General features: G+C 39.7%; 1 protein-coding gene across 2 annotated transcripts in view; it reads left to right on the top strand.

Annotated features, from left to right (window-relative positions):
- The window catches only part of rsu1 (Ras suppressor protein 1), a 41,715-nt gene that overhangs the window by 4,240 nt on the left and 13,251 nt on the right, over window positions 1-24,224 (top strand). For both annotated transcript variants that reach the window (XM_041814174.1, XM_041814173.1), the window contains exons 4-8: window positions 8,447-8,567; window positions 9,802-9,920; window positions 11,907-11,989; window positions 12,946-13,060; window positions 13,478-13,610. In XM_041814174.1, the coding sequence (XP_041670108.1) occupies window positions 8,447-8,567; window positions 9,802-9,920; window positions 11,907-11,989; window positions 12,946-13,060; window positions 13,478-13,610 (571 nt within the window). The remainder of the gene's footprint in view (window positions 1-8,446; window positions 8,568-9,801; window positions 9,921-11,906; window positions 11,990-12,945; window positions 13,061-13,477; window positions 13,611-24,224) is intronic.

Raw genomic sequence — 24,224 nt, forward strand, 5'->3', positions numbered from 1 at the left:
CAAGCCGTCTTCAGGTTCCCCCCCATTATGTCATGTGGGGAGTTAGTGCCACCCCTAGGTTTGGTTGGCCCTCCCCACTTGGATGAAAGTTCCACCCCCCTCTCCTGATCCTTCTCAGGAGAGCCACATCCCTTAAGCCACATCCATTTCCTGAGAGGGACAGAGTTAGGAGCAGAGTCAGACAGCTCAATATCTTTTAAAGCCACAAACACAGAAACATCTTGTTCTGAGCAGGGCTGAGACAGAGGGGTTTTGAGACAATACTGGAGTGTTATTTCAGCAACAAACTTCTCAGGCATGTATATTATGATGTAACATGATCTAAACTTGTCTTAAATAGGTAAAATATGTGACCTTTTAGTGTATTTAGAGCAGTGGTTCTCAACTGGTTGGGCATCAGGACCCAGACCACCTCCTTGAGAGATGTCATGACCCAAATTCAAAACTTAAAACCTTCATTTCATTCAATGAAATATGTTGCAATTTGGACCTTGGATGCAACAAAACATGACTAAACAAAGAGACAAGACATAAAAATGTTTTAAATGCACATTGTTACAGAAGGGAAAACATGCTTACATTACATTTTCTTTTATTTCCCAAGATTGCAAGGATATTTTGGTAATTTCACAAGAAATAACCTCATTAACTTAGGAAAACCAGTTTCAGTAACTCAAGAGAAGGAGATGAATAAGTTGAAATCCTGTGAAAAGAACCAAAGTTTACTCATCATCACAGAAAAACTGAGTAAACTGAAATGTATGGATGTTTGTCAACATAGGGCACCAACATTCATTGATGGCAATGCTGTGGAGACAGTGTGTCAGTATAAATACTCATGCACCAGTCTTGATAATAAGCTGACCTTTGACGCCAACACTGATGCCATTTGCAAAAAGGTCAATCAGAGACCGTTCTTTTTAAGAAAGAGGATTTAATGTTGATAGATGTCTTTTTAAACTATTTTACAATTTTTTTTTTTTACCTTTGCAATGATCTGTTGGTTTGGTCATCTCAGCGTGGATAACACAACAGGCTGGGAAATATTGTTGGACTTTGCAGAAAGATTGTTGGCACCAACTTGAATGATCTTGGTCGTGTTTTTCATGTAAGGGCCATCCTGGGAGACCCTCAGCACCCTCTGCATGCAGAGTTTAGGTTTCTGCCATCAGGGAGGAGGTTTACTTATGCTGGGAGGGCCAAATCTAACAGATGCTTGCGGCCACTTATTCCATCAGCTGTTGGGTTTTTAAATAAGCTGTAGGCCTGCTGCCCTACATGTTCACATGGATTTGTGTAACATTTGATTGTTGGACCGTTTGCATTGTGTTGATCTCACAATGTTGCAAACCAAATTGCCCCTTGGGGACAATGAAAATTTAACTTACATTATCTTGTCTTACAGGGCTGCCATACATCATAGACATTTTGCCACTTTTTTTCCCAGGCACATATTCATGACCCACTGGAGACAGGTCCCAACCCACCAGTTGAGAACCACTGATTTAGAGTATTCCAACACTAGATTCACAACTACAGTCGCAGACTTTAATTTGAACATTTCCTTATGTAGTTAATCGCAGCAGCTAATGTTGGAGTAATGCATGTTCCACTTTGAATGAAGTGATGCTGTTGTAGTTTGTACCAGCAGAGGTCACTATGGACTCAATGATACATCCACACATGCCCTCAAATATGTAGAGATAGTACTATATTGATGCAAAAATAATGTTTGATTTTGAGTGAATGTGGTTCCGTATTCCATTAGTGCCTGATGGGAATCCAAGTAGTAAAATGTTATGATAAGACATTAGGAAATATTAGTAGGTAATTCTAAGAAAGCAGAACTTAAAGTTAATATAAAAATGAACAGTCTCTGCATTTCTATTTTTTTCCCAAAGTATATTTGATTACTAAACATATCTAAACATACACTGGATTAGCCTGACTAACTTTATTCCACTGAAGATGAGGCATGTACAGGAAGTGTCCTGGTATTTTTCTGTATGTGGGCTTAAGTGTAAAAAGTTTGGACACCCCTGATATAAAGCTTGTAAAGTAACCTTTTTTTTATTTTCACTTGGCTTTTAATTGTATTTTCAGCATTCTCTGGCTCTATATCTACAGTAAACAAAATTTTTGCGTGAAACCAGTAAAAATGTCGGATAAACCTCAATTTGAGAGCCCAAGTACATCAAATTATATTGATTTCTTTTAATTGTATCAAATGTGAAAAAACAACAGTTTAAGCTGCACCTTTTTATCAGATTTTTTCAGTCAGTGACATATTCACCTTCTGGTGTGCTTCTAATCTTTTGCTTCAGATGTGGAGATATCCCACTTCGCTGGATTATTTTTAGCCCAGATCAGACAAAATGTTGATAACATAATCAGCATAAATAACCTCCTGCAGGCACTCTTAAGGTATGTTCAGAAATAAGAAAGAAAATAGGAAATAAGTCTTAAAAGTTCCCACCCTGCAAGCAGCCCATGGAATCAGCAGGAAGTATCTCTATCTCTTCTTGTTTACCATTTTATCCTGTCCTATTTGATATTCATACAAATGTAGCTTCGCTGTGTAATGTAGGATGGAGGTTATGTTTCTATGACATTTAGGAAGGGGATATTAGGGGCTTCTTTTGGTTGCACCCCTTTGTTGATGCGTCCACCGTGGCCATGATGCAAATCACATGTCATCACCAGAAGTCAATGGTTTTGTCTTTACCTTTAGGGTTGCAGAGCTTCTGTTCTTTAGACCCCAGCACTGTTAATCCAACATCTTACAAACAACAGGCAGAGAAACACATATGGAGATCAATACCATATGGTATAAGGGGCCATATAAACACTGCTGGTTTGTCCACCTAGATTGGAGGTCGTGCTGGTCCATTGATTGAGCCGTGGTCAGCAGCCCACAGAGAGAGGGGGCAGCTAAATGAAATTGATTTCTGACATGCTTACTGAACCAGTGGGACCTTTAAAACCTGCAGTTCTTTACTGAATCTTTTAGACAAACTAGACCATCCATCCATTGGCTGTTCACTGTAAGCAGTGGTAAATTGACCCAGCTAAAGGCTGCTATGTCAATGGTAGTCAATGTACTGATCCAATAACATCAAACCAGGGCCTGTATTCACAATCATACTAAGAATCCTCCCATTCTATCTTAGCTTAAAAATCCCAGCTAGGAGTCTGGGCTTCAAGGAACATTTCTAGATCAACTCTGAACAAGGAGAAGACTGCAGCCTTTATCTAAGTGAGGATGCGGGGTTGACCTTGTTGCTAGTTATGACACATTTATTCAGAAGCGGTGACTGGTTGATCTAAAAAAGAGGGAAAACTGAAAGTGCTTTCTTACTGATAATGGGCATAAAAGGACCATGGGATCAATTAGCTTAATCATACAGTGTCATAAAGGTGGGCAATTAGAGAAAATATCATATCACGTGTAGAGTTTGCATGCTCTCACTGGGTGCTCTGGCAGGCATGCTCCTTAGGTTAATTGGTGACTCTTAATTGGTCGGGGGTGGAAGTGTGAGCTGGTTGTCTCTTTATATGTCACCATTGTGACTGACTGGCCACCAGTTCAGGGTGTACCCTGCCTCTCGTTCAGTGACAGCTGGGATAGGCTCCATCCTCCCCAGGACCCTGGACAGGATAAGTGGTGTAAAAAAATGGATGTATAGATTTATTTAATGGCCAGATTCTAGCACTGTTTGTTTTCATTCTGACTTTTAAGTCTTATTTCTAAGTTTCCGACCAAAAAACGCACTTATTTCCCATGTAATTTTATGTATTTGCCATTTAATAGTTGGAACAGGTAAGAGAGGTCTGGAGGTCCAAGAATTAGATTTAAACCGTAGACTTTATTTCCCAATATTTTGATCAGTCTAATGGATTTCATCTGTATTTTTTTTACACCACTTTTGAATTATGATTTATCTGTATATCCTCATTTGTGTTTTTTTTTTAATTTTTTATACTGTTTAAGGGTTCATCAGGCACATTTTTACACAGTGACATTCATTTTTCAAACCTGTGGACTTTTAGCAGAGTCCTACAGCTGAAGCTTTGTAGAACGAGCTTGTTCATGTGGAATTTCATATGTGATCAGAGTCTACCTCTGTGCATAAAAAGACGTCTCAGAGCTCTTCACAAGGGGATCACATCACCAGCAGATAAATGTGATGCACTTACTACTCTGGTCAGCTGTTCAAATGGAGAGAGAGGAATGATAAGGTCTTCAAACTATGTGTTGTTCAGTTGAAGTTGTGGGGAGAGGCATACATATGTGGTGAGTGGGTGTTTTTATTCTAAGAGGCTTTGCATCATGTTTCAAACATACTCTTCCACAGGGTTGACATGTCCTGCTGCAGTCTCTATGGTTTTATTCTGACTGCATCTGCACAGCCTGCATGCGCGAGTAGACAATGAGAGAATGTATAAAGTGTCCCACTATTTTACAGCTATTTCAACCACCTCAGAGGCGCCGCACTGCGTGCTTAGCTGATCTGGAGAGTCAGATGGAGGGTTTGTGCAGCAAAAACTTGTCAGACTGCAGCCCATAATTTCTTTAGGCAAATTTCTGCATTATCTCATATGACAGCATGCACTTCAGATGTGTCTCTTTTCCACATATGACAGACATCGGCAATTATCATCGGCCCGTTTCTCTGGGTTTTTAGCTGCTTTCCACTGGTTCATAGGTGCATCACTAGTTCTGGTTATAGACTGGAAAAAATACATAATGAGCAAATTTAAACAATCCAGAATAGGATTACTTTCTGTGATATGATCATACAGTGAAGAAGTGACCTCAGATGTTGAGCAGCGTGTATGTAAATAACTGCAAATCAGTGAACACACTGTTGAAAACATATTTTAATAATGATCAAGGCCCAGACATTGTGGACATCAGCTCCTCTCCCATTAAACCTCATATTGAGAGGCTTCTTTATAATGTTCTAAAGTTTACACCGGGCTCCAAATGATTACGCAAACTATATTTTTCTCTGATTTTCCTAAATAGTCAATGCAAATGACAGTCAGTATAATTTCATCAACCGTTAGAGCATTATTCAAATTATTGATCAATCTCCCAATGATAACTTTTTTTTTTAATTAAAACTTAAAATGCACTCTTCCAAATTATTATAAACAACAGAGTTTCAAAACATTTGTATAGGTTGTTAAGAACTGAAAATTGTCATTTGTTGAATTGGCAGCATTAGGAGGTCATATTTACTGAAATCACAAGATATTTCAATCAGAAACATCTTAAGTTACCCCTCCTTTGAAATCTCCTCACAATTCTTGAATCCATTGAACTTGTGAGTTTTTGGAGAGTTTCTGCTTGAAATTCTTTGCAAAATGTCAGAATAGCCTCCCAGAGCTGCTGTTTTGATGTGAACTGCCTCCCACCCTCATATATCTTTAGCTTGAGGATGCTCCAAAGGTTCTCAACAGGGTTGAGGTCAGGGGAGGATGGGGGCCACAACACGAGTTTCTCTCCTTTTATGCCCATAGCAGCCAATGACACAGAGGTGCTGTTTGCAGCATGGGATGGTGCATTGTCATGCATGAAGATAATTTTACTATGGAAGGCATGGTTCTTCTTTTTATGCCATGGAAGAAAGTGGTCAGTCAGAAACTCTATATACTTTGCCGAAGTTATTTTCACACTTTCAGGGAACCTAGAGGGGCCCACCAGCTCTCTCCCCATGACTCCGGTCCAAAACATGACTCCACAACTTCCTTGCTGGCGTCGCAGCCTCGTTGGGACATGGTGGCCATCCACCAACCATCCACTACTCTATCCATCTGGACTATCCAGGGTTGCACAGCACTCATCAGTAAACAAGACAGTTTAAACATGAGTCTTCATGTATTTCTTGGCCCGCTGCAACCATTTCTGCTTGTGAGCATTGGTTAGGATTGGCCAAATAATAGATTTATGCACGGCTACAGGCCTCTGGAGGATCCTACACCTTGAGGTTTGTGGGACTCCAGCCACAAATTTCTTCACAGTACGATGATCAAGCTTAAGTTTTCCTGAAATATCTAATGTTTTCATACCTTGTCCAAGGCATTACACTATTTGATGCTTTTCAGCAGCAGAGATCCTTTTTCTGTTTTATGTTGTTTGAAACCTGTGACCTGCTTAATAATGTGGAACGTCCTTCTTAAGTTGTTTTTCTTCAATTGGGCTCACCTGGCAAAGTAATTATCACAGGTGTCTGAGATTGATTTTAGTGATCCACAGAGATACAATACCATCCATGAGTAACTGAATGTTTTTGAAACTAAAATCCAATTTGCATAATAATTTGGAACGGGGTGTACAAATTTGTGCAGATGTGCAAGTGAATATTTTTTGCACCATGAGAGTTTAGAAACACAAAGCAGTTAAATACAGGCCTGTCAGGACAAAAATCAGACAGGCATCCCTGAACCAAACAATCTGATAAGGACTTCACTCCTTTTCCCTCGGTTGGAACAGGGTTTGAGATCAAAATGTGTGGTATCTGGCAGTTGCTCAGCTTCTCCAGAAGCCAAGGAAAGTTTCATCCACACATTTCAGAGACAGTTTTCCTTTTGCAGAATGTCCGAAGACCCAGCATGGCTAACAACCCTCGTATCACATGGATGTTCAGAGAGGATAACTGGCTCTGTTGGCATCCTGACAGATGTGTCAACTTCACTGAGATTTTCAGTCTTTTCCTTTATGCTTGGTTATAAATGCCCAAGTGCTCTCAGAATAGGTACAGACTCATTAGGTGAGGAGCAGGAGATGTTCCTTCTGGCTCCTGGTGGCCCTTCAGGTGTGGAGTTTGAGCTTCTTCTTGCCTTAGATTTCAGTGTATTCCAGGCATTCCACAACTATTTTTTGGTTTTGTTTGGCCTAATGTCAGTGGAGTTATAACCTTTGGATCAATAAGATTCAATGTTATTCTGAGTTTATGTGTCACAGTAAACTCTGATGTTATTGCTGGGTAAAAGTGTTCTCCACGAAAATACCCAGTCCCAGCTGATGTAGTATCAATATGTAGAGACCGCACCTTTCCAACACTGATTCTCCTTGCAGCATTCAGGTCAGAGCATGCTTGGTTTACTCTTCCCCTCTCCCCTCCATTGCTTTAATCTCTTTCTCTCTCCATTGATCCTCCTGATAATCCGAAAAATGTCCCGCTCTTTGTTATCAGCTCACTGATCTGTGTCCGCCTCTTTGGCCACACACCATGAAGGAAGTGTAGATGAAAATGAAGAAAGAAAATGCAATATGTTGCTCTTTAATTTTCTGATTCATATAGAGTGAGGACAGACGAAGCAGCTAATGCAGTCAGTTACATGAGGAATGTCAGAGCCCTGCAGGTTATGATGATATGTTGGCTGTCTGGAGTTGATGCAGCTGCTGAACACACTCTGTGTGATGTGTTGGAGATAAATTAGAAACACCGCCTGCCGGTTATATGCTCCTGTGAAGTTTCCGATTGTTAGACAGTGGAAGCACAGGAGTGGGTCAATAAGAAGGGCCGAGGAGGACTCTGTAGTAGAAATGGTACAAGCAAGAGGTCGAATGACCCTGACATTTGACCTTTAAAGGTCACATATTTTACCCCTCCAAAATATGCCTGTGAAGTTTGTTGCAGACAAAACATTCCAGTATTGGATTTTTGCATGTCTAAAAACCCCTGTTACAGCCCTGCCAAGAATGAGCTGTTTCTGTGTCTGACTCCGCCCCTCTCAGGAAATTGATGTGTCTTAATGGATGTGGTTCTCCTGAGGAGGGCGGAATTTTCTCCCAAACAAGGAGGGCCAGCCGGACCTGGGGGCAGGGCTAACTCCCCGCATGACATCATGAGGGGAAAATCTGAGATGGCTTCTTTCACCACATATTTTCTGAAAGGTGGGGAAAGAGAAGTAGGGAGGGAATGGATTTTTTCAGATTCTTCGGGGGATTGTGGATAGGCCAGGTGCACATATTTTGTTAGAAAAGCTCGAAAATGTGTATTTTGCATAATATGTGACCTTTAAATCTAACCAGTTAAACCTTGAGTAAAGGTGTTACAGGAATGAAAAGTTCCTGGAACTTTTGTTGAAAAGTACTTAAGACGAGAAAAACAAGGGGAAACAGAAGCTAGGGCCAGTGAGACTCTGCAGAGGGTTCTGGCTGATGGAGTCACCTCCCACCGATCCCTCTCCTGTCTGGAATAACCCTGAGACCTAGGGGAAGGGGGTCTCTTCTTTTAGGTTGAGGATTTACCAATTTATCATCTATACTACCAATAACCAATTATTATCTATTTTTCTTCTTTTTTGGGATAGATGGGGAGGGATTTTATTCATTTGTTTTGATTAATTTTGTTATTGACAAGAACGAATTGCTAGAGTGCATGTTTTGATTAAGTGGTAGCTAATGTTCCAATCTGTTTTGTGTGTTTTCCAGCGGTGCCCCCCAACATATCCGAGCTAAAGAACCTAGAGGTCTTGAACATGTTCAACAACCAGATTGAAGAGCTGCCGACCCAGATAAGCAGCCTTCAGAAGCTGAAACACCTCAACCTTGGGTAGGTACCACTCAGTGGTGTAAGAATTACTCAGATATTCTTCTTAAGGTGAAGAAGTAATCCCTCAGCGAATTAAAGAAATACTTTGTTATAGGACTAAAGGATATTTTGTTATCCACTTGACGGTGTGCACACATACAGTGATTTGGATGTGTAAGATTAGTAAACAGTGGGCAAATTAACTCAAACACATTCAATCATACCATGCCAAAGTACTGTTCTTCCATCTGAGCCAATGCTAAGGAATTGCACTAAGTTTTTTTTCATTTTTTATGAGTACTGCTTAGCCTGTTGACTCCTGTTATTTGCATAAATCTGCATATTCCTTTGCCAAATAAAAAAAATCATGCAGATTTTGGGAGGAATCCCTCAAAAGAAAATAAAGTGGCACATCAATATTATGGAGTCACATAAACATGAACTGATCCAAACTGAACTGAACTATATTCCTAATATGACAGAAGTAGCTGTGCCTTTGTGTGACGTATTCAGGGGAGGTTTAAGAAGGTTCTGTTCCTCACCTGTTGGTTAAATTTCCTCCGTGTGTCTGTGTATCAGAGCAGGCTGACACTGGCAGGGTGTCAGTGACAGGAGGATTAGGGAGGCAGCTTTTGTTGTGTATTGATCCACAAACAAACATCATCTGGATAGTGTAAGCCTCATACTGATATTCAGGTTGTGCATTCACTTTTCACTGTCTGTTTGTTTTCCTCTTGGCTCTGTGTGCGTGTGTGCGTTTGTTTCTGGGTTGCTGTGTGTGTTTAAGCGCTGCAAGTGCTTAATCTCATTTGTCAAGCACACATAATTGAATTTGAATAGAATAGTTGTCTCAATGACCTGTCAGTTGCACAAACACAGACAGGGATATATGCATCCTCTTCTTCCTGCCTGCTAATCTATCTGTCCAGGCTTTTGAGTTGCTTCCTTCTTGTTTGGTTGCTGATAGTGAGGGTGAGAGCACAAGGACAAGTAGCAAACAAACAGCAAAAACCTGCAACAACAGGACATAAACCGGGGCAAAATATCACAAGACTAAGGGTGCTTGGGTCTTACATTAAGGACCTGGGCACAAATCCCAACATAGATGTGGTCTTGTGCTCAGGTCATGTGGACTTGGGCAGAGGTACTTATGTCTTGAAAGCCAAAATGCTTACACAGACTTCATTGTTGAACTCCTGGGTTTTTGTTTTTAATTAATGTTTTCCCCGTCTCTGTGTTTGTGCTGTGATCACAGAATGAATCGTCTGAGCACTTTGCCAAGAGGGTTCGGTTCACTGCCAGCTCTGGAGGTGTTGGACCTCACCTACAACAACCTAAACCACAACTCCCTGCCCGGAAACTTCTTTTACCTCAGTAAGGCCACACTCTATGTTTTTGTCAGAGAGTAAAGGACAAATGGCTCTCTATTCAGCTGTTTTATATCCGTACCAAAACACTTAATTGATCTGAATGAGATGGAGGACTGTAGATTTTGCCTTTTGGGAGTTTTACTGAATAGCAGAGTTATTGATGACTTAAGCCAGCAGAGGGACCTGTTGATTTTTCATTGGCAGCACAATTTCAGCCAGAATCACAAAGTGTACTCCAGACTTTAAAACCATTATTGCATATTTCTCAAGCTTTTCACCAAGAAAACATCATTCTTCAGGTATTTCTTGAAGAGTATTTCCTGCTAAAAGCAGAATTCTCATTTTGTCAATGAAGTAATCGTCTAACGCTGGCTTTACAATAGACAATTTTCAACTGTTTACAGATTTTAAAACACAGGTGACCACAGACATAAGGAAAATGTAAACAGATTTAGAACATTAAAATATTTGACATTAAAATCTGAGATTATTTGGCCTCACTCTGAGACCTGCTGTTTACGGTAATTATTTCCCGCCTAGAGATTCCTGACATGAGATCTTGCGTAATAAACGTGACCAAAGAGGAACATGTATGGCAGATGATCAACATCCTCACCTGCCTCTCATGCATAATGCATGCATTAGTTGCAGTGACAAGAATCAAGTAAAAGAATGTGGGTGAAATTCTGGCTGAGTTAATGACACTACTGGGTCACCTTGCTCTCATCGATTACTGCGGGTATTCTTTTGAAGGCAGCCGACCTACAAATTCATGATTCCAGATCAGGTAGGTTTGGGCGTGATCGTTATCAGTAAAATAATCGTATTTAGAGTTATGAGGATAAATAGTTGCAACATGCCTCAAGTCCGGGCATGACCCCCACAGTCATTGAGGCCGAATCTAGCAGAAAATCAGGTTTAAAATAGGCAAGAATAGCCAGCCTAGCATGACGCCTAATGAGTTCTACAAGTTTCCATTCTACAGGGAATCATGGTTTTCCATTTAACTTAAGCCTTCTACACTAAGGATGTCCCAAGGCACCCAATTCCTAAATTGCATTTAACCAACTAGTCTTAAGTAGAGAAAATGCTTAGAAAACAGTCAAATTCATCACATGGTCATTATGTGGTGGGTATTGATAGCTTGAACCCATTCGAGTACTTCTCCAAAAAATGGTATTCCCTCCACTTTCTAGGGCCTGAAACACCATACATTAACAGAATCTTCACACTTTGAGAGTCTCAACTCTTAAAACTCTAAATCTCAAACAGTCAACCACAAATTTACAGTAAACAAGCTAATGTGGCTAGCTGTTAGCTATCTGTTATATCCACCGTGGTAGCAGTGATTGCCAGTTTGTTTGTGGTATGTTTAATAGTATATTGTAATGTTAAACAAGCCACATTATTGCTGCTAATTCTGCTCATGCCTTCTAGGCTGTCCTTGATGTTCCCTCCACACAACAGGATTTCTGATCATAAACATTTTTAACCTAGAGTCAGAGCACCTCTGGTTGTCCTTGGAGCAGGTCAGAGGGAAAAAGTCACTCTTAAAAAACCACACACTACAGGAAATCTGGATGGATAGTATTTAGAAGCATCTTGGCTTTGCTGACTTAGAAGAGGGGAATCAGGTCAAAAATCTGTGCCCTGCTTCATATGACATTTAATATCTCATTGATTTGAACCCACCCAACCCACTGACGACCGGTGTGATCCCACTAGACATTCCAAGGACAGATGAGCTGCTCAGCCTGGCCTTCCTCTACTGCTTACTTCTTGTTTTGTATTGAGGACTGTTGTGGATCACATAATGAGGGAGAAAAGCTGTTAAAAGTGGCCTTTTTGTAAGGTATTTGCAAAACATTCTCTGTTAGCATGAACTAGGAAAGCCTCAGAGCAGCAAGTCTGTATGAATTGATCTTTCCAGTTTATTAAGCGGTATAATTAATTGTCCTCAGCTTGACTAACAGAGGAATTTGTTTTGCAGCCACTCTTCGTGCTCTTTATCTGAGTGACAACGACTTTGAGCTCCTGCCTGCAGACATCGGGAAGCTGACCAAATTGCAAATAGTAAGTTAATGATGGTACCAATAACAAATAAGATTATATATAGACAGGAAATATTTGTGGGAGTATTTTATCAGGGCAAAATTACCAAGTTAAAAATTTTCTGATGTGTTTAGTAGTTTCTGTGATTGACCAAGAGAGAGTACGCTTGGTCATCACTCCACAAATTAAACAAAATTTGAACATTGTACTCCAGAAAAGCCCTTTCAGGAGAAAGTTTTGTTCTTGAAGTAGTTGTGGATTATCAAGAGCAAAGGATACAATAGATGTATGGAAACTGGTTTTTATCATTTTTATGGCATGTCTTCGTATTTTGAACAATTAACCATCTATGTGTTATTTTTTTGTTATTTTTTAGACTATTTCCTGCCACTTTTCTAAAGGCAGGATTATTGAGATATTTACCACAGCCTCCAAAGAGAAAGGATTATTCATGGCAATTGTTACCTTTAAAGCAGCAGATCCTTCAAGGGTCCCATAAGACTATAAGAGACCCATGTATGCAGATGTAGCCCCCCTACATGTGCCTGAGAAAAGCAAAGCCCCCCCCCAGGACCCAAAAGAGAAGAAAAAGTGACATGCTGTCGTCAAAAATTGACATAGATTTTAATTGTTTCATGGATAAAACCTTAAAAAAGGCCTATGCATGCGTTTGTTATCAAAAGACCTGTGTATAAACTACTTAATAACTGCTTTATCATGGCTTTAGTCAATATTTGCAAATCTAATTTTGGCAGCCTCACAGCAGACAAAGCCTTGCCCGAGATCTTTGGCATCCCCCCTGGGGATCCCAGGTTGGGGGCCAATGATCTAGATATTATAGAAACAGATAAATATAAAAATAACATAACTCAAAGGAGAAAGACTTTCAACATATTTTGCTGTGCATATTGAGTATTAATACTTTTGTCTGTTTTTTGTCTGTTTTCCTGCCATTTCCTTCCTCCTGACCTGTCCAGCTGAGTCTAAGGGACAACGATCTGATCTCACTGCCCAAGGAGATCGGAGATTTGGCCCAACTCAAAGAGCTTCACATCCAGGGCAACAGACTGACCGTCCTGCCGCCTGAACTTGGTACTAAGCACACATACCTAGGCATATAGTTAATGCTAGATTATACATAAACACTTCCTAATGCAATGACTCAAAGCAATGGCAAATGTTTCATCTGTTGCTTAGAGACTGTGGGCCTTGTTCTTTGCCTGGTGCAATGCCTCTTAATGTGAATTACAGGTGTCTTTACTGTTTTCTACTTGACACAGTTGTCAGTTTCACTTTCAGCAGACTAATTTGTGCTCCTGTTAGCATAGATGGCAGAAGACAACACCTGACACCTCCTTCACATTCTTTGCCTCACTATGATTGTGCCCTGGGCTCTCATTATAGTTCAGTCACTATAAATAATTAATTTATAATTTTTTTTCCTGTATTTTCTACTCATCAGAAGGTGAAGACTTGAAATGGTATGCGTTGTTCTCCCTTTGTCTGCAGGTAATTTGGACCTGACTGGTCCTAAACAGGTGTTCAAAGCTGAGAATAATCCCTGGGTCACTCCCATAGCAGACCAGTTCCAGTTGGGTGTCTCCCACGTTTTTGAATATGTTCGCTCAGAGACCTACAAGTAGTAAGTAATACTATGCACTCAGCCACTCACACAGAAACATATCTATTAACCTACAGTGCTGTGAAAATGCATTTGCCCCCTTTCTGATTCCTGATTTTTTTTTTGCATATTTATGACACTTAAATGTTTCGTATCATCAAACCAATTTTAATATCTCACAAAGACAACCCAAGTAAATACAAAATAGTTTCTTAATGATGGTTTTATTAATTAAGGAAAAAAATCCAACCATATCTGACCCTCTTTGAAAATTGAATTGCCCCCCCCCCCCCCGTTAAATCATGAGTTAACGGTGATTAACCGTAGTTCTTGGAAAGCTGAGTTCAATTTCACTGGCCACATTTGTCACTGATTACCACCAGATTTGTTGAATCAAGAAACCACTTAAATAGAAGCTGTCAGACAAAGGGAAGTAGGCTACAAGATCTCAAAAACAAACACATCATGCCACGATCCAAAGAAATTCAAGAACAAATGAGAAACAAAGTGATTGAAATCTGTCAGTCTGGAAAAGGTTGCAAAGCCATTTCCAAGGCTTTGGGACTCCAGCAAACCACAGTCAGAGCCATTATCCACAAATGGAGAAAACTGGGAACAGTGGTGAACCTTCCCAGGAGTGGTCGGCCAACCAAAATGACTCCAAGAGTGCAACAACGACTCATCCAGGAGGTCACAAAAGAACCCAGAACCACATCCAAAGAACTGACTCAGCCATAAGAAAGACACTGGGCAAAAATGACATCCGTGGGAAAGTTTCAAGGCCAAAACCACTGTTGACAAAAGAAGAACACAAAGGCTCGTCTCACATTTGCCAAGAAATATCTTCATGATCCCCAAGACTTTTGGAGAAAAAGAAGAAGAGTGGGCCAAAATTACTCCACAGCCATTTGAAAGACTCATCACCAGCTATCACAAATGCTTGATTCCAGTTATTGCTGTCAAGGGTGGCACAAGCCGTTTTTAGGTTCAGGGGGCAATTACTTTTTCACATAAGGCCAGATAGGATTGGATTTTTCCCCCTTAATAAATAAAATCATCATTTAGAAATGGCATGTTGTATTTACTTGGGATTGTCTTTGTGAGATTAAAATTGCTTTAATGACCGGAAACATTTAAGAGTGATAAATATGCAAATAATCAGGAATCAGAAAGGGGGGAAATACTTTTTCACAGCACTGCAGCTCATACACCTACAGTTAATTTACTTTCTAAACCAACCAAGTGTGGACTTTTATTTCTGGCCACTTCAGGGTAAAAACAGAGTACTGAATTATCAAGAAAGTCTTTTTTTCAATTGTTAAACAGCTGTTAAGACAAGACTTACAACTAGGGATGCACCAATGCACTGGTTTGATTTGGGTATAAATGAAAATCAGCCTTTTTTACAGACGTAAGTTGTGGGCCAGATGATCTGGCATGAACTGATTCCAGTTATCATTGCTTATCTGTTGTGTTCTATCAGTGTGATGATTGCATCTAGTAGACCTGAAGGCTAGGGGTGCAAAGGTACATGTTTTTATACTGTACCCAGTCGGTATGGGTCTCTCGGTACGGTACAGACTTGTACCGAACTGATACATGTTGAACGAAGCTCATACACAGACGGAAAACCAGAGCGCAACTAACCGTCACACTGTCCTGGCAACCACACAACAACAGCAATGGCCTGAATATTCCCAGATAGAAGTGTCCTGTTAAAGAACACTTTGTTTTCCAGTAAAATACAACAGTGAAAAAAGACAACAACAGTAGTGCTGACATTTTTCAGCAGGTGTGTCGTTGACAGCACATTGTCCAGTGGATCAATCAAAGCAGTTGAAAAGGCACCACTCAAACAACAACGTCACTGTAAAGTAGGGCTGCAACAAATGATTATTTTTTATGTCGACTAATCTAACGATTATTTTTACGATTAGTCGACTAATCGTGGCTATTTGGCATACTATTTTGGATCCCCGTTTTACCTCGCCTTCTTATGCATGCACACCTGTGAAAACTTAATGGTTTAGCAAATTGACATGACATGTCAAGTTGCTACATCGGCAAGGTTTGTTTTTCCTCTAATATAAAAGTATTGAACTGATAACTAAAGTAAATTGCACACTAATTAGCGTTACTGAAAAAACCGTTACCCTAGCAAATATCAAAGATGGTTTTCCGACTGATTAACGTACGGCATCAACGTTATAAGTAGGCTACTGGAATTAATCCTCATGCCTGAAGCACAAAAGGCTCAGTAACTAAATGCAAAAGATCTAAAAGATATTCATGCAACTTGCAAACTTACCCACTCGCGGTATTTGAAGACACGGCAGCTACAGTGTGTTTACATTTCAGGTCTTTGTGCATTGCCATAGTGCTGCCATGGTACGAGAGTTTGACTTGACACAGTTTGCAGTTGACTTGTTTCGCCAGTTTGTTTTCTGTAAAAAAGTTCCTAAACTTTAGAAGCTCTGGGTCAGCTTTTTGGTGTGTTCTCCGTGCTTTCCGCCATGCTTAACTTCTTCTGTGAATAATGTAAACAGTGGGAGCGATACTGCCCCTACCACTTCCTGTAGTGAACTGCAAGTACAGATGAGTCCTTACTGGCTGGTACTAGATTTTACCAATATAAAAAACAATAATACGACACGTCGACACTTGAATTCCCGCGTCAACAAATTTTTATAGTCGACACAAACGATTATGTCGACGAATCGTTGCAGCCCTACTGTAAAGAGGAGGAACAAAAAAAAAGTCTCACCAGCCAGTTATGAATGATTTAAGATTGTATGGTGCTCTGGTTTTGTGAATCAAATTAATTCTAAATACGGTACCTTCAACTGTCAGCCTCGGAGGAGGGGGAGGGGACTCCATCATGTCTGCAGCTGCGTCAAAGGTAAAGTTATCCTCAGATTTCACACGGCTCTAACCACTTTATCCACCAAGATGGGCTGTTAAAAGTTCTCCCAGACTTTGTAGTATGTCCCATTGGTTAAAAAAGTAAGTGCTGAAGTCCGTGTTGAAATCAGCAGGACGTTAATCAGCAGGACGTTAATTAGCATACTCGGCAAGCTAACATACTGTTGTATGATGATGTGTTCAAGTTGGCTTGGAAATTTTAGTGTTTAAAAAATGGGTATGTCAATATATCAATTAAAATAACCTAGTAATTAAAAAATTTATTTATTTATTTACATTTTTAATTCATCAAAGACCTTTTGGAAGGAGGTTGCAGCATTATTAATAATTTGAATGTAATATATTCAGCCTATTTATTTTAATACAATTTAATAAAATTAAAAAAAATTAAATTCTGTATTTATTTGCTTTAATTTCCGTACCAAAAATGTACCGAACCATGACTTCAAAACGAAAGTACCGAACCAAATTTTTTCTGTACCATTACACCCCTTCTGGAGGCTTAATCAAACAAGAGATTTTTGGCAGGCAGAAGAATTGACCAGTTGGAAAAACACTGATCTGTTTTTATAGTCAAACACGAGAGAAAATGTTGGTATGCACCAAAAGAACTGATGAAAACACTACTGGTATCAGCATCAGCATCGGCTCTATTATTAAGTTAAATATCAGTGCCAGTATCAGCCCTTGGTTTCGCGATCAGTGCATCTCTACACCATAACGGATGGCTTCCTGTAAAAATGGGACCTGCTAACCCTGCTGTTAAACTGTTTATTGTCGACAAAAGCTGTTGAAAGTGGCATTCCTGTACTGTATTTCTAATAACGGAGGTGATCATTTACTTAACTTCTGACTAAGCTATCCAGGCAAATGTCCCATCTAAACTGTAACACAGCCACCAGTAGCTACAGCAGTTGTTCTTAATGACTACTGTCTCACTGCCACTATGCTCTTTCCTCTGAAAATATGGCAGAGCGAATGTCATGTGATGTGAATGCTAATCAAAAAGCTGTCTGTTGTCCACTGAGTGATTTGTTTTTGAGGTGTAGTAAAAAAGTCTAATGTGTTGTCAAATGCACATTTACAGTTTGTGAACTAGAGTCTAGGAATGCTTTGTCTTGTTGAGAGGGAAGTGTTGCAGATTGCAGCGTGTAGCAGAGAGCTGTGATTAATTCTTTGTTCCAGGCAGAAGGAGATGCTGCAAATCCTCTGTGTGAATGCTTCAAACTGCTGCTCTGAGGCATGCTCTGGAACTGATCCTTGCACTGTTTGACTGTGTGTGAGTGAAGCAAAAAGGCCAATTCTCAACCATATTCAATTCCGATCATGTTTTTGTACTTGTGCTGCTTGCAAGAGAGTCTTCTATTTGAATGCGTATCTTTTACTAAAGCGTTGTTAAACCAGTATGTTTCATGTAGAGCTGGCAGGATGCTTGGCCTGTTTGAACTTGGCAAAACTAGGAAAAGCTGACGAACAATTCTAGGTAAGAAAATACGATGTGTTACCAAAGTATCATTGCAGTAACTGCTGTATTGAGTCAGTCAACAAACATTTTGACTAGAGGAATAGATTATGTGCTTTTTGCATTAACCTGATGTAAAAAATAAAAGTAGGACTCCAAACTAAAGTTAAGAAACCATTATCTTTCCTTTATCCGCAATAAAACTGAAAATAACAGGTTGAATCCTTAAAAAGCATTGAATTAGTATTTAAAATTAAAATACCTAAAATGTATTCAAAGCCTTTTTTTTCCTTGTGACAGGTCCTAAACTTTAGACGCCCGTTGACTGAGACCTGGGCTTGATTGGCTGTTCACCAGACAATTCACGGCAATCATGGCAGCATTTTCAGCCGGTCATTATACACCAATCATAAAATGTGAATCTAAGAGCGAAGGAATGAAGATAGGATTGTGAGAGTTCAAGAAAATTTGAGTGCATAAAAGAAAATACAGGGAATGGTTGGTGACCAGCGATTATGAGGGGACTCAAAAGATATGCAAAACAGCTTTTCAACCTGGCAGTGAGTCCCACGTGAAATCAGAAAAGCACCAAAGTAATGTGGTACAAATTTGGTACTTGTGTTTTTGTTTTTTTTTTGTTTGTTTGTTTGTTTTAGTTTTAAAAAGTCTTTTTATTTTTTATAATTGTGCAGCAATCCTGTTAGAGACAGTGTAACTGGAAATAAAGTGACCTCCATGATAATACTGATATCTCTAATTCCAATAGCAAATAGCTGCTGAAATCAGGTTCATATGTTCCTGCTCCATCTCAAGCTTCTATTTTTAAGAAGCATATTGCATGCTGGTAAAATTCCGTGCAAAGTTAAATCCAAAATGTGTGTCTTAACACTCTACATATATTGGAATAAGGTTGCTGTGAAAACACTGAGATCTATGTGTGACTGAGTTTTGGATTTTGACCATTAGAAAGTTGTTCACCTCTCTCCTGGCTTTTTTTTTCTGAGTTGGGCAAATGTAGCAGCCCACCACATCACTGGTCTCTTAGAGGAATTAACCCTCCTCCCTAATGCTACATTATAAAATCACAGAGCAGTTCATCTCAGTACAGTCTGTTGTGAGCTGATGTCACTGCCTTCATTGATAGTTAACAGTCAACTACATGCTGTTTTTTGTTCATTGCAAGGTGTATTTCCAAAATCTTTCAGCCATGGTGACCTACAGGTCATTAAAGGTATCATAATGGAGAGATTTGTGCCAGAAAACAGTAAATTTGATCCCCAACTTCTGTCTCTCTGCTCTGGCACAGAGCCAGACAGCTATGCTCTGATCAGAGCTCACAGTAAGGTCAGGGGGCAGGCTAATTACTGGAGTGCTTGTCTATTTTTCACTTAAACCAGATGAAGCAGGAAAAAACATCCTCCTGGTATATTAAAAACCAGACTGTGGCTGTCTCTCTCCTAGCATGTCTGTTAGCATTGCGATGCTAAAGTTTAGTCAATTTTCTGATAATAGACAGGTTCTGTTCCTTTGAAATCTTTCAGAATAAAAGCCTCCAGTGTTAATCATCATTAAAGACTTTATTTTGATGAGCAACATCAGGAAATGGAGTGTTTTCAGCAGCAACTTCACAACAAAGAATTCTCATAATCAGGAGAGACATAACTTCACATAACTTAGAAAATAAGATATAAGGAATACCTGAAGAGTAAAATACAGGATGATGAAATGAAACTGAGACGTTTTAGCTCTAAACTGTCTGTCCTGACATAAATGTGATTGTTTCTCTGGTCATAGACACAGGTCCAGCAGAGCAGACAGATAAGTCCTCCAATCAGGTTGTAGCATTTTTTTTAAAGAGAGAGAGGATCGTATTTCTCGTGAGTGGGCTGGCTTAAGCTCACTCAACCGACACGCCCACAGCATCCTAGAGCAGACTTACTGCCTCATTTTTCATGATTTTGAAGCTCAATTTTATGAATTTAGAAATCTTTTTTCATGACTTAAATTTGGCTTGATGGTTTATAATACAGTGGCTGGTCATACACCAAACATAGAGATTTTTTTTAGCACTTTACAGGGAAGTTTGCTTTTGTTTTTTTGCGTCTGAATGGGGAGATGAGCCCTCGTCGTCTCCCCTCTCTGTTGCACAGGGTGTCATTCTTGCCATGAGTAGGGGTGGAGGTGGTAACCATTGCCGACCAAGTTCCTCCTGAAATCTGGTTGGCCATCCCAAAATCCTTTACAGACCATTTGCTTTGTTAGCCACTTGTGGAAAGATGTGATGTTGGTTGTTTTTTTTTAATTAGATTACAAAGGATATCTTAATCTGTATTGGATTACCATGTTTTTGTTTTATTTATTAATTTATGTGTTTGATAAAAATGTTTATTTCAAATCTGAAGAACCATAACGCATTGGAACAAGTTATTTTTCCCTGTAGACCACTGGGACCTTCCTACTGGACCACTGGAAGATATGAATGTGTCCTTCCAGCCAAAACATCCAGACTAAAAAGCTATACGTTATGTTTAATGACAAGCAGATCAAATGGAGTAGTCACCTGTGTCTGTCAGTCTAGATGATGGAGAGGCGAGCAGCTCGCTGTCATGGACGACGTCTCTACCTGAGCGATCAGTCACTGCCAGCATTAGTCAGCATTCATAAAAGCAATACATGCATAATTATTCCATCACTTTCATCAATACACCTGCAAACAAACACCTCAATTGACTTGTATCCCCAACAGCATGAGCTATTCCCAGTCAACTGGACTGTATTTGATTATGCTGCAGAATGGTGAAAAGTTAACATAAGCAGAGTTCAGTAGAAAAGGAGTTGCTGAAGCTAACTTTAACATGCTGGCCATGACAGTGATGATACTGTCTCAGTATGAGAGAGAAATTATACGGATGTGTGTGAGTGTGAAAGATTTGAGTTTATATGAACAAGTGACAGAGAAAATTCACACACAGACTAATAAGCAGCAGCAGCCGGTCTTTAGACAGGTGTGAAACAGTTTCCCCACAGAGGTTTTCTTAGAGTCTTCACAGCTTCATTACACCTGACTTTACACCTGACTAAATGTCCTTCAACTCTTAAACCTGCCAACACACATTAACAAACACATCTGCACCAGTATAATGTCTGGGCTGTGAAGTTGGACTTAGTATGAAGATTATTCTGCAGTATTTTCCTTTGTAGAGGAATCGTATGTCGATGTCTCCTCCAATGGGAGGTCAGAGGCTGAGGTCAACTACACAGTTCAGCACTCACGTACAGACTGATATGGATTGGGAGGAGGATATGTGGTAACAATCATAACTTCTTAGAACAATCACTGCCTGTTTAACAGGGGTTGGCTGGGGTGAAAAACTAGGCAGAAGTTAACTCTGTGAAGGGGGCATTATTCCAATGTACAGATTATGAGGGCCTTTTCACATTTGGTACAGTTGTATCTTACTGTGTCCACCTAAACAATTTCTCACCTCTCCCTCACAGGTCTGCTTTCACATTTCTAACATTATTTTGTGCCTAAGCACACCTGCATGTGTACACAGCTCGATAAACTAGGAGATGGTATGTGCATCGTTGGTTTTCACATCTACCAAGAAGAATAAAGAAGAATTGGCAACTGTGACCGCCACTGACGTTGGCATTCACGGTCAGGTGTAACTCAAAAATTAGAATATCAAAGTAAAAGTTTTTCCTGTGATTTACTTTTGAAAGTAAAATCTTAATGACTACAGCTCACAAAAATCTCAAATAAATTATCTGAAAATATAAGAATATTGTGGGAAAGTTCAATTTGCAAGGATTTCCTGAGCTTTCATTCTTTTGTTCCAGTTCAATATACACAACTGCAATCATGGGGAAGACTCCTGACTTGACAGTTGTCCAGAGGACAATCATTGACAGCCTCCACAAGGAGGATAAGCCACAGAAGGTTATTGCCAAAAGAGCAGGCTCTGCTCAGAGGCTGTATCAAAGCATATTCTTGGAAGGTTGACTGGAGGGAAAAGTGTAGTAAGAAAAGGAGCACAAGCATCTGCTGCCGTTGGTTGGCTGAGCTTTATCAATACCAGAGTCAACACTGTTGGCCGTCTACCAGGAGATTTTAAAGCACTTCCTGCTTCCATCTGAGAAGCTTTACGGAGACACTGATTTCCTTCTCCAGCAGGACTTGGCTCCTGTCCAGAGTAAAGCCAAAACCACCAGAAACTGGTCTGCTGACCGTGGTGTTACTGTGTTGATTGGCCGGCAAACTGGTCTGCCCTGAACTTCATATAGAATCTCTAGGGAAATTTCAAAAGGAAGATGAGAGACACAAGACTCAACAATACAGACGAGCTGAAGGCTGCTATCAGAGCAACCTGGGCTTCCTATCACCCCAGCAGTGCCACAGACTGATCGCCTCAATATCATGTTGCATGGATGCAGTCATTTGTGCAAAAGAAGCTCCAACCAAGTACTGAGTGCATAAATGAGCATTTCTTTTTTATAAATCCTTTTTTGGACTGATGTTTTAGTATTCTGATATTTTGAGATAGTGGATTTCAGATTTTTGTGAGCTTTAAGCCGTAATCATCAACATTAAAACAAAAAAAAAATTTACATCCATCCTACAGGCCACTATGGATGTTTTAGTTATTTTTAGACTCCTGCAAGGACGTTTATTCCTACATGCAAACATACCGCACATCTCAGAGGATAAAAAAAGATATGATGGTCTTTGTAGTGACAGGACCAGTTTAACAGTAGCTTTTCAGCTTTTCTCTCTAGTGCATATATACAGACACGCATTTATTTAAAGAGCAACTTTAGAGTCTCCCTTTAGCTAAAGACCATTTCTTTGAATGTGTAGCCTTACAGCTTAAATCAGCAGCAGCATTGCTATATGCAATCACTCGTTGATTGTTTGTAATTCCCTCTAAGCTAAATACCTACCTGCTTGTAAAACTCAGAAACCTCTTTTGAATGATTTTTTCTGAGGAACACAGCATGTTAACATTGCTGAAAAGGGACCTTTTCAGTGATGAAACTTATGCAATATGTGAATTTGGTGACTGAACTAAATAAAGTTCTAATATTTCCAGTCAGTAATCTGAATGGTGTAGTGGAACCTGCCTTACAAAGCTGAACAGTTTGTCCCGTCCATGCCCAAAGCTGACACTTAAAGTAAAAACTGCCAGTTATTCATTTATTTCTGTGAGGTGTGTGTTTTTTTTTAACAGTTATGTCATAAAATGAATCAGCAAATAAACCGTTACACAGCATAAAATCCTTTCACTGTGAAACGCTAACAAGCAAACCACTGTCAGTCACTGTCAAGTGGCACAAAAGCACAAAAAATGATTTACCAATAATCAAAGATACAATGCACACATTAGCATTTAATGATGTAAAGCTGATTGATTGAAACATCCATAACTGCCTGGCTGGACAAGGATGTTTGAGCTGGTGGCCTTCAGCTGGGTCAGCTTGGTCTTAAAAAAGTTTCACTTTATATTTTGCCCACATTTGTTCTTGATGTTGCAAAGTAATCATGCAGTCCTTAGTCAAGGAAATAGGTACCTTAAAAGGAACCCTGCATGATCAGACAAGTTCATCTTGTTGGATAGGTTTTTGTATCTCTTGTATGTATATTGAACTACAAAACTCACTAGATATCTTCATTTTGAGTAAATTTGAGTGTATAAACTCACCAAGACACTGCCATGTTTTGGCTGCACATCTAATACACAGAGAATTTTAAAATTTAAGGTCTCTTCTATTTTTTTATTTGCACCATGAGCAGTTATCTGTCCATCTAGACAGGAAAAGTATAAATACAGAGCCATATTTACCTTCTTGTAGCAAATATTTATGTCCACATCTGCAGAATATGTCTGAAATCTGTTTCTTAATGAACCAGATGAAGGCCTTGAGCTAAAATGCGTATGTTTAATAAAGCTGTTCCACAAACATCTACTCTTTATGAAACTTTCTGTTTCCACACAGTTCAGGTAAAGATAAGCACAGTACAAAAGCACTTCCGGTTTACGCTTTTTTAAAGTAAAAGTCCACATTAGCATTTCTTTGGAGAAACTCCCTTTCTATGTACATAATGCTTTTATTTTGAAAAGCTCCTGGTACGCTTCCACTATACACTGAAACCAGTCACTTAGGGAGGTTTATTGAGGTAAAACTTAGGAGGAATGACTGAGCTTTGACACCAGGGAGACAAAACCAACACGAAGCAAACTTGTGCCTGG

Source organism: Cheilinus undulatus, linkage group 19 (genome assembly GCF_018320785.1).
Source record: "Cheilinus undulatus linkage group 19, ASM1832078v1, whole genome shotgun sequence".
In the NCBI taxonomy this organism is placed as follows: Eukaryota; Metazoa; Chordata; class Actinopteri; order Labriformes; family Labridae; genus Cheilinus; species Cheilinus undulatus.